Genomic DNA, 11933 nt, shown 5'->3' on the forward strand with positions numbered 1-11933 from the left:
AGATACAAAGCTATACTGATTGGTATAGTATTGTGTTTTATATCATGGATTATATTAGGAATTGCATTTATTGTTGAAAGATACTTTGCCTCTAAAGAAGTGTTATGGACTTTCTTCAGTTTTGCTTATATTACATTTTTTTGTGGCAATTCCAGTTTCGCTGCTAACATTATTCAGTATAACATTGATCAACTTGTTGGAGCTTCTGCTGATCAACTCAATTCAGTCATATACTTGCATATACTATCTGGACCACTTGTTTTATTTCCCTTTTACCTTCTTCAATGCTTATTTTATAGTAGTAAGTATTTTATGATGATCACTTTCATAGCATCAGGTGTATCTGTATCTCTTGTACTGGTGTCTCATTCATTCTTCAAACACAAACTGGAGAACATATCACTGATCAAGAATCCCATCAAACTGATAGTTAGAGTATTGTGTTATGCCAGGAAGCACAAATATCCTGAGAATCGTAGTGCTCTGACCTACTGGGAGGAAGAGGCTCCTTCAAGACTAGACCTGGGTAAGGATAAATATGGTGGACCATTCACAGAGGAAGAGGTAGAAGATGTAAAGACAGTATTTCGTATGCTACCATTATTCCTTGGTTTCATGGCAATTAATCTCAGTGATGATGTCTATTGGTCTGCCATTGATAGTTTTACATTACCAACTTGCTTAGCAGTAACAGATATTCTGTACTATTTCTGCTCAGTCATTGCAATGTTACTTTATTTATTCTTTATCAGAATTTGCTTCTACAAGTATATTCCGAGTATGCTGACTAGAATGAGTGTTGGTATCTTCCTTGCTTTCATTGTTACAGTTTCTAAAGTGATCATATTTTTTATTGAGAGGCCTCATCCTAACATAAACAATTTTAGTAAAATGCTGTTTATTCCACAAACTATCCTAAGTTTTTCTTATACATTATTGTATGCAGTATCACTGGAGTTTACAGTAGCTCAGTCTCCAGTAAACATGAGAGGAGTGATGGTTGGATTGTGGTATGCTATTGCTTATGGGCTTGGCTTTCTTATTAGTACAACTTTCAAATTTCTATTTGATTGTAAGAGTCAATACATATGTACTAGTTTCTATTATTATATGACAAAGAGTGTACTAGTTCTTATCATACTGATAGTGTTTGTGATACTGGCTAAACGTTACAAGTATCGTGTGAGAGAGAATGAAGTTAATATTGTTCAGATAGTTGATGATCATTATCAGAGATACATGGAACAAGAGGAACAATATAACAGAAACAGAGCTGATGATATTTATTATTCAATTCAGTATTAAAATTATTTTTCTGTGAATTAAATATTCTTAAATTAAACTTTGCATGTCAATTACAAACAGATTATTAAAAAAATATTAGTCCATTTTATGTGCAAAAGGCAACAATAGATGTGTATCAGGAAATGTAATGAAAATCGAGAAGTTTCTGCTAGCTGAGTTTTATGAAATACTAATGCTGCCACAGTTTGAAGCAACTTTCAAAATGTTTTTAAATGATATTTTGATGAGAGTTAGTTCCAACTTTATTTGATTCTTCAATTTGTAAACAGCATCAAAAAATTTCCCGTATCAATAAATCTATTTCAAGTACAAATAGCCCACTTGACTTCAATAACAGTTAATAAACCATTAGTATATTAAGAATGAGAATATTAACATGAAGACAATCAAAAAGATAAAAGGAAGATAGACGTTGTATTTAATTCATCAAAACAAACAAGACCAATAATAATGGTATAATTACTAATGTAGAGTAGAGTAGACAGTATCTTTATGAAGCTCAGTAATAACCTGCATCAGTTGACTTTGTATTACATTTTTTTATAAATATTCAAATATGCATCAATCTCTGTATACAGGCATAGCTTTTTTGAATAAAATCTACAGCCTCTAATATCTTTAATGTATCAACCACTTAAGCATGCATATAGTTTTGACATGCTACAGAGGATAATATTTTATGCAGTGAAAAATAAAGCATTCCTTTACCACATGCAGCATTACATTATATTAAGCACATTATCCACTACAAGGACTTAATAATGAGTTTGTATGCTCTTGGGACTACAATACATGCATTCAAATTAATGAAAATGAAATAATGTCTTTCTTTTCAATGTGCATCCAAAATGATACACCACTGTACAGTGTGTAGCAAAACTAATCACCTTTGAATTGCATTTATTTGTATTTACAGTGTGAGTAATTATGGCAACAAGTTTTGCTAAGAAGTTAGCTAAAAAGTGGCAAAGATTCTTTCATATTACTCCTTCAGCAGTCTTGGTTCTAGTATGGAACTATCTCATGTATTCTTACTACATGCATATTAGGGAGTCGTTTTACGAGTGGATTTACTATTGAAGTTGCTCCTGCCACTTGGTATAAGTATGGTTTAGTCATTATATTTTTATTTGGTTATTTCTTCTTTCCTTTATTTGGTCTGTTAGCTGATGTATGGATTGGAAGATACAAAGCTATACTGATTGGTATAGCATTGTGTTTTATATCATGGATTGCAATGGGAATAGCATTTATTGTTGAAAGTTACTTTGCCCAGACTGAAGCAATACTATGGCCTTTTTTTAGTTTAGCTTACATAACATTTTTTGGTGGTTTTTCAAATTTTTTTGCTCACATTGTTCAGTATAACATTGATCAACTTTTTGGAGCTTCTGCTGATCAACTCAATTCTGTCATATACTGGCATATACTATCTGAACAACTTGTTTTATTCCTCTTTTACCTTCTTCAATGCTTTTTTTATAGTAGTAAGTATTTTATGATGATCACTTTCATAACATCAGGTGTATCTGTATCTCTTGTACTGGTGTCTCATTCATTCTTTGAACACAAACTGGAGAACATATCACTAATCAAGAATCCGATCAAACTGATAGTTAGAGTATTGTGTTATGCCAGGAAGCACAAGTATCCTGAGAATCGTAGTGCTCTGACCTACTGGGAGGAAGAGGCTCCTTCAAGACTAGACCTGGGTAAGGATAAATATGGTGGACCATTCACAGAGGAAGAGGTAGAAGATGTGAAGACAGTATTTTGTATGCTACCATTATTCATTGGTTTTGTTGCAATTAATCTCAGTGATGATGTCTATTGGTCTGCTGATAAGAGATTTAGTGTCCTAACTTGCTTAGCAGTAACAGACACATCATATAATTTTTCTTCAGTCATTCTAACATTACTTTATTTATTCTTTATCAGAGTTTGTTTCTACAAGTATATTCCCAGTATGCTGACTAGAATGAGTGTTGGTATCTTCCTTGCTTTCATTGTTTCAGTTTCTAAAGTGATCATATTTGTCATTGAGAAGTCTCATCATGATATCAACAACTTCGGCAAGTATCTTATCATTCCAGAAATTATACGAAGTCTCACTTTTATATTAATGTATCCGGTATCACTGGAGTTTACAGTAGCTCAGTCTCCAGTACACATGAGAGGAGTGATGGTTGGATTGTGGTATGTGGCTTCTTGGGGAATTGGTTACCTAATTAGTACCATGTTAAAGTTTCCATTTGATTGTGAAAGTCAATACATATGTACTAGTTTCTATTATTATATGGCAAAGAGTGTACTAGTTCTTATTATACTGATAGTGTTTGTGATACTGGCTAAACGCTACAAGTATCGTGTGAGAAAGAATGAAGTTAATATTGTTCAGATAGTTGATGATCATTATCAGAGATATTTAAATCAAAGGGAACAATTTGGTATTGACACTGACAGTGACTCCTCCACTGATTAGAAATAGGCTACGCCAATAGTGAATATGGACTTATATAATTGTTTAATGAAATTTGATTGGGTACAACTTATCTGATATTAAATGTATGCATCAAATCTGATCAACTACATGTATTTATTATTATAGTAGATATAATTATAATATTTATTATAATACTAATCATGTGGTTATTATTCATTATTATTATTGCTAGTTATTAATCACTATTATTATTACTGTTATTTTTAAGCATAGAGTAGGTTTTTGCCCAGTTTTAACCACAAGTGAGGTATATTTAATATCCTAGCGTTTGTGGCTTTTCTGCAAAAAGTTATGTACATGTACACAGAAATAAAAATAGTGCATGACCTTCTGCATTGTAAAATGCATCGGGCCTTATCAAAACAAATCACTGGTCACTCATTCACACTGTAGTGCTGTGTATATAAACGCATCACAACTGGCAGCTATGAGCAGTTGAGATAGAGCATGTCCCATTCTTATGTATATTACCAGGTGATTAAACATGTCATTCCTGGTATACTGCTGGTTTAGTCTCATCAATAGCAGTGTGTATTGTAGGCCTTATGTATGGGAGACCACAAGGCCATGAGTTGGTTCGGAAAGTATTCCCTTATGTAAGGAAGAAGAAAGACACACTTACTCAAGATGAAGCTACTCAACCTACTGCAGCTACTCAGGTGTTTGATTATGATCTCTCAAATTGGGAAGTTGGTATCCTTTTTATGATTGTATTATTAATTGTTTTTCTTGTTACGTTGATATTTTGTGCTTCTTTTACTAAAGCTTCCTACAAGTATGACCCTTATGATAGCTTTGATTGCTTCTTCACTAGTAATGACACACTGGTTGAGACTAGATGAGGATAAAATGGTGTGCTTCTAGTTTCATCTTAATATTGCTGAAGCGATGGGCCAAGCTGCTGGTACACTGGCATTTTTGTGGATACTTTCATCCATTATGCATAACTACGATTCGACATCAAAGTCTTAGAGAAAAACCAGAAGGCGAGAATGACAAATTAATTAAGACAATATAACAAAAATATGTTTTGATTTTTTTCTGTAAAAATGAAAATGTAGTACTGTGTCCATGTTCACAATGTCTAATATTAGTTTCACTTAGTTATTTTACTGATATTATGTAGCTAATAACTTACATATTGTCTATTCCTTTAAAGTTGCTAACTTAATCATTATCAAAAAAGTATATGGTAAAAATGAAGCAAAAGCATGGAGCATGTGCATGTACATGTATGTACCATGTACTGATATACAAGTACATGTACAAGATGCTATGTATTCATTATATCATTTTCCTGTGAATTGTGACAGCTGTTACATACTATTTGTCAGCAGTGTTTGTGACACTACTGTCACATCAGGAGATACACACAACATGTACATAATCCAACAAGTGAATCAATATATACATGTAGCATCAAATGAGAATATTCAAGAGAAAAAGTGGGGAGAGAAAGGTGATAGACAAAATGAGGAGCAGCAACCAACAGCCAGAGAAAGATAATGACGTCACCGTTGACCAAACCATCCTGCTAGAGGATATTAACTACGTTTAACCATTAAGCTTAAACTTCAAGAAATGTACTATGTTAGCAAGTTCATCATACTTTTTATGGTTGATACTAACTTACTACCTATGTATTGTAGCATCATAAATACTGGCTTTATACTTTTTACAGCAGTATTCTGGACATTAAAGTTTTATATATAGGCAAAGCCCATACATAGGTAAGTAGTTCTATTTGCTTTTACATGTAAATCAGGAATTTATACAGGAAGGGAAAATACAATTTCCCAAATAAAATTGCCATAATTGAATGCTGTTCATTACAAAAAGAAAACGTCCATAGCTCATGCCTGCACAGGTAAAATTGACTTTTGCTTGAGTAAAGAAATATTACAAAATAAAAATACATGTGTGCAATGCTATTATTGTTAATTTTTGTCATGTCCGATCCAGCAAACTAAACACAAAGTCTTTGCTGCAATAATAATCAATGTGTGAATTTTATAACTTAACTAATGCAGGTAGACTACATCCCATTTTGATTAGTGTTAAATATGTTTTCCTTAGAGAGTCATATCCCAAAATGATAGGGACAATTCATTTCATTCAATCACTTCATGTAATACAAAAACAACTGTATGATTTCAAAAACTTTTATTGTCATTCACTGGAGGAGTCACTGTCAATGCTACTCATAAATTGCTCCCTTTGATTTATATATCTCTGATAATGATCATCAACTATCTGAACAATATTAACTTCATTCTCTCTCACACGATACTTGTAACGTTTAGCCAGTATCACAAACACTATCAGTATGATAAGAACTAGTACACTCTTTGTTATATAATAATAGAAACTAGTACATATGTATTGACTCTCACAATCAAATGGAAACTTCAAAATAGTATCAAGGAAGAGACCAAATCCCCAACAAACAGCATACCACAATCCAACCATCACTCCTCTCATGTGTACTGGAGACTGAGCTACTGTAAACTCCAGTGATACTGGATACAATAATATAAAAGTAAAAGATCGCATAGTTTCTGGAATGATAAGATAACTGTTTATAACAGGATGAGACCTCTCAATGACAAATATGATCACTTTAGAAACTGTTACAATGAAAGCAAGGAAGATACCAACACTCATTCTAGTCAGCATACTCGGAATATACTTGTAGAAACAAACTCTGATAAAGAATAAATAAACTAACATTAGAATGACTGAGCAGAAATTAAATGGAGAGTCTGTTACTGCTAAGCAAGTTAGTAATGTAAAACTCTTATCAGCAGACCAATAATTGTCATTACTGAGATTAACTGTAACAAACCCAATGAATAAAGGTAGCATACGAAATATTGTCTTCACATCTTCTACCTCTTCCTCTGTGAATGGTCCACCATATTTATCCTTACCCAGGTCTAGTCTTGAAGGAGCCTCTTCCTCCCAGTAGGTCAGAGCACTACGATTCTGAGGATACTTGTGCTTCCTGGCATAACACAATACTCTAACTATCAGTTTGATGGGATTCTTGATCAGTGATATGTTCTCCAGTTTGTGTTTGAGGAATGAATGAGACACCAGTACAAAAGATACAGATACACCTGATGCCATGAAAGTGATCATCATAAAGTACTTACTTTTATAAAATAAGCATTGAAGAAGGTAAAAAAGGAAATGCAAAAGTGGTCCAGATAGTATATGCCAGTATATGACAGAACTCAGTTCATCAGCTGAAGCTCCAACAAGTTGATCAATGTTATACTGAATAATGTTAGCATTGAAACTAAAAAAACCACAAAAATGTATGACAAAAACAAAACTGTAAAAACTCCATAGCACTGATTTAGAGTCCAAGTAATTTTCAACAACAAATCCAATTCCCATTATTATCCATGATATAAAACACAATACTATACCAATCAGTATAGCTTTGTATCTTCCAATCCATACATCAGCTAACAGACCAAATAAAGGAAAGAAGAAATAACCAAAGAAAACCATAATGACAAAGCCATACTTATACCAAGTGGCAGGAGCAAATTCAGTAGCAAAGCCACCAGTGAAACGACTCAAGCATACATAATATAAATTTAAGAGGCAGTTCCATATTAGAACCAAGACTGCTGAAGGAACAATATGAAGGAATGGTTGCCACTTTCTAGCTAGCTTCTTAGCAAAACAGGCCACCATGATTATTCCTATTATAGTAATATGCATGCAATGCAAAGTTCAATATGTTCATCTTAAGGAAACATGGAAAGAACAACATAATTTCACTTTCATTATAAACAAGTCCCAAGAACATGCAATTCATGATCTACTGCTAATTGATGTCACTACTAAATCATTCCCAATTGACAGGCATGAGCATCACATGTTGATTCTAGTCTTGGTACTCAAGATACAATGGCTTTATCAATCAGTACAGTAAACAGTTACTAAAAATCATTTCAGCAGGTGCACTGGATTTAATAAGGACTTAACAACAGCTTTAGACCAGCATGCACGTCAATCATGTGTAAAAATAAGAGACAAAGAAACAGAAATCCTTGGAGCAGAAGTGTTGCTGGCCCTCGTACTTCAATGGCAGGCTAAATTATCCACATACAACAGATGGCACACTGTACCATCTTCCTTCAGTCCTAGGCCTAAAAGTAGAATGTGATTTATTAGGACTACTTTGAATGATGCAACGACACTTAGATAAAAAGTACATGTACATGTAGGGGTCTGCCAGTTTGGCATTGGAGCTTTGTGGTTCTGTCTATGGTGGTCAGGGGTGGTCAGGGGCAACCACCTTAACAAATGAACAACCAGATGTAGACCAACCATACAATTAATATTAATAACCAATTAGCCATACATCATGATATTCTACAGCATGTACAAAAAATTGCAGTCTCCAAACACCTCTTATTTCTTCTAAGGAGAACCATGGGTGTACTGGGTTTATAGGACAGGCACAGGAAATACTCCAAATACATGTAAATCACTAAAATCATCAGTCATCACTATCATTATGTGTACATACTCTCAATCAACATCTATGACGCCATGCACTTACATGTTTCAGTCACAGCAGTGACTGAAAGAAATGGCAAAGAGAAGAACTGAAAAACAGTACTAGCTTATATACATGTACAATATACATGTAAATGTAGATGTACAATGTACATAGAAGCGCATGCATTTGCTCTGATAATGAGGCGCAGCACTTGCATCTATGATAATTGACAACCATGGTAAAGACCTGTCTAATATACAATGTACAGGTACATGTACATGTAGGGCCATGTCTGGTAGGTACTGTACAGAAGTATACATGTATTCATACTTAAATTATAGTAAATAAGTGTTTACCTCAATGATAGTCTCTTTTTTTGGTGCTAAACTCTTCTCAACGTCTTCCTTGGGTTTTCTAAGAACCTAGAACAGGAAATGTACATAAAATAATGATCCAATATCTAACAATTCATTAATAGTTTAGCATGCTATGTAAACATCACATAAGGACTCATCTATAGAGTAAGTTGTTTCAAAAAGAGAGATTATATGGAAAGAAAGCTAAAGAATAAGATTTTTGAAGAGTAGGAATTTGCATTAAAGTTGTGTGTACTAATTTGATGTACTGTACATGTACATGTATTTCAGACTCTATAAATTTAGCAAGTATATGTACATGTATTAAGGATTATATGTACATGCACATGTTTAGTAATTTTAAAATCACTTGCTAGACTCAGTAAAATTAGGATATACAATTAAAAGTGTGTGTATTCCTTACAGTTTGTAATTCTTCAACTTGTTCTTCAGTTTTAAGATCCCCAAACTGCTGGAGGAATAACTGTAAAGAGGGGAACTGTGACGGCTCCAAGAAATTCAACAAACGAAACAATTCATCCACACTGTTCTGAAGAGGAGTACCAGTCAGTAGCACCCTGTGCTCCTAGAACAGCACAAAGGCACATTAGGAATGTACAGAGTATTAATGCAAATATAAGTGTATGTATGTGCATGTGTACTTTTGAGCAACTTTAAAATTTCATAATTTAATCAGATTCCTCTCAAACTTACTATACAACATAAGTACATGTATATGTATATGCATCAGGAAAAGTTATTGAAATGGAGAATTCCCTCCTTTTTATTTTTAGCAAAAATTTGGCCCAATTCACTGTACTATAGTACACGATAACATTATTTTTAAAAGTTAACTTTTATTATTAAAAGTTTATTTCAAAATTTGTACAGAAAGTCATTGAATATTGCAATAGTGTCAAAAAATTCCATTACTTCACAAAATTTCAACACTTTTAGAAAGAAAACAGCAAATAAGTGTCATATATTGGCATACCTATTATGCAATTGTTCAAATTTGTACACCCAAAAGTGTACAAATTTGTACACTCTACATTAGAGTGCACAAATTTGTACACTTCTAAAGTGTGCAAATTTGTACAGTCAAATAATAAGTGTTCAAATTTGTACACTTTATTAAATTTTGGGTAACAGAGTGTACAAATTTGTACAAAATTATATTACATAATTTATGGCTATTTTTGAACTTATGTAAGATTTGCTCACAAGTATAGCAATTCATGAATTGAAAGTGTCAAATTTTTATTAATTTTTGCCATTTTTTAGACGGCTTTAGGTGATAAAAGTTAAGATATAAAAATAATGTGTTACAGGGACTTTGACCCAATTTCGGGGCAACTTTCAAAATTTGCAAAAAATTTAATTTTGCTTGAAATCCACTCAAACTTTCTACACAACATAAGAACATGTATATGCATTAGAAAAAAATTATAAAAATGAAGAATTCTCTCCTTTTTATTTTTGGCGAAATTTGGCCAAAATCACTGTACTATAGTACAGGAACTTTGACCCAATTTCAGAGCAACTTTCAAAATTCGTAAAAAAATCTAAATTTGATCGAAATCCACTCAAACTTTCTACGCAACATAAGAACATGTATGTGCATTAGAAAACATTATTAAATCGAAAATTTTTTTATTTTTGGCAAAATTTTGCCAAAATCACTGTACTATAGTACAGGAACTTTGACCTGATTTCTGAGCAACTTTCAAAATTTGTAAAAAATCTAAATTTGATCGAAATCCACTCAAACTTTCTACGCAACATAAAAACATGTATGTGCATTAGGAAACATTATTAAATCAAAATTTTTTTTTTTGGCAAAATTTTGCCAAAATCACTGTACTATAGTACAGGGACTTTGACCCGATTTCGGAGCAACTTTCAAAATTTGTAAAAAAATCTAATTTTGATCGAAATCCACTCAAACTTTCTACGCAACATAAGAACATGTATGTGCATTAGAAAACATTAAATCGAAAATTTTTTTTATTTTTGGCAAAATTTTGCCAAAATCACTGTACTATAGTATAGGGACTTTGACTCAATTTTGGAGCAACTTTCAAAATTCGTAAAAAATCCAATTTTAATCGAAATCCACTCAAACTTTCTACACAACATAATAACGTGTATATGCAACAGGAAAATTATGGGACATGAAGAATTCTCTTCTTTTCATTTTTAGAAAAATATTGTTTAGCAACTTTAAAAATTCATAAAAAATCTAATTTTGACTGGAATCAACTTTAAAAAATATATTATAGAAATGTACAACGTACCGTATTTCCTTAAACAAAAGCCCAAGCGTCTATTATCTAAAATGGTATTTGGACCTCGGAAAAAGTATAAAAAAACTTTGACCCAGACTGAGACTGGAACCACTGACCTCATGCATTTGACTTCAGGAACATAAGGTAGTATCTACAAGACTACTGAGAAGCTTACGGGCTAGATTTGCGTATTTATAGTTCGCTACCCCGGCGTTTATTCGCATCCAGCTTCTATTTAAGGATATACAGTACATGTACAAGTACTACATACATGTACTTACCATGTGTAGTTCTCTGAGTCCTTCCAACATTTTGCAGTTTTTATTTTTGAGTCTGTGAGCCTCATCAATGATCACTGCTCTCCATAGGATGTTCTTTAGCTCACTGTTATCAGCTAAAACAGATTACAATAATACATATTACATGTACATGTACAGTATATGCTAATATTGGATACAGCTAGTACATGCACAGTCAACTTAAAAATTTTGAAATAAATTTTTTAGAGGAGAAAATTAAAGTTTCTAATTTTCTTAAATTTTATTTTTAAATTTATATTTTTATTTTTAAATTTATTTTTAATTCTTAATTTTAAAACATGTACATGTATAATATTATTATACAAGTAAAATTAGTATAAGTAAAGGTGTGGTTGTTAATTAAATGTGGGTGTGGCTTACAAAGCAAAACTTCATAAGTAGTGACGATGACGTTAAACTTGTATGCATCAATAATGATCTTTCCTGATTGATCACGAAAATACAGTTTATACTCTTGAATCATCCTACGACTGTAAGGACTAGAAGAGGAAAGAATCATAAAAAGAAATGAAGAAAAACAAAAATAATTAAAGAGAATACAATATGAAAATGGAGAAGGAAAATGACGTATTTGCATTTTTTCCAACGTATTTGTTGGAAAAAAGTAAGGAAACAAGGGGGTACTTGCAAACTGGTATG

General features: G+C 32.5%; 1 protein-coding gene across 1 annotated transcript in view; it reads right to left on the minus strand.

Annotated features, from left to right (window-relative positions):
* Positions 1 to 8665: 8665 nt before the first annotated feature.
* The window catches only part of LOC109582638 (chromodomain-helicase-DNA-binding protein 8-like), a 3296-nt gene continuing 28 nt past the window's right edge, over positions 8666 to 11933 (minus strand). Inside the window, exons 2-5 of the mRNA XM_019997478.1 lie at positions 11655 to 11773; positions 11256 to 11368; positions 9111 to 9272; positions 8666 to 8752 (exon numbers count right to left, since the gene is read on the minus strand). Coding sequence (XP_019853037.1) covers positions 8666 to 8752; positions 9111 to 9272; positions 11256 to 11368; positions 11655 to 11773 — 481 coding nt within the window. The remainder of the gene's footprint in view (positions 8753 to 9110; positions 9273 to 11255; positions 11369 to 11654; positions 11774 to 11933) is intronic.

Source organism: Amphimedon queenslandica, unplaced genomic scaffold (genome assembly GCF_000090795.2).
Source record: "Amphimedon queenslandica unplaced genomic scaffold, v1.1 AMPQUscaffold_13368, whole genome shotgun sequence".
NCBI classification, from domain to species: Eukaryota; Metazoa; Porifera; class Demospongiae; order Haplosclerida; family Niphatidae; genus Amphimedon; species Amphimedon queenslandica.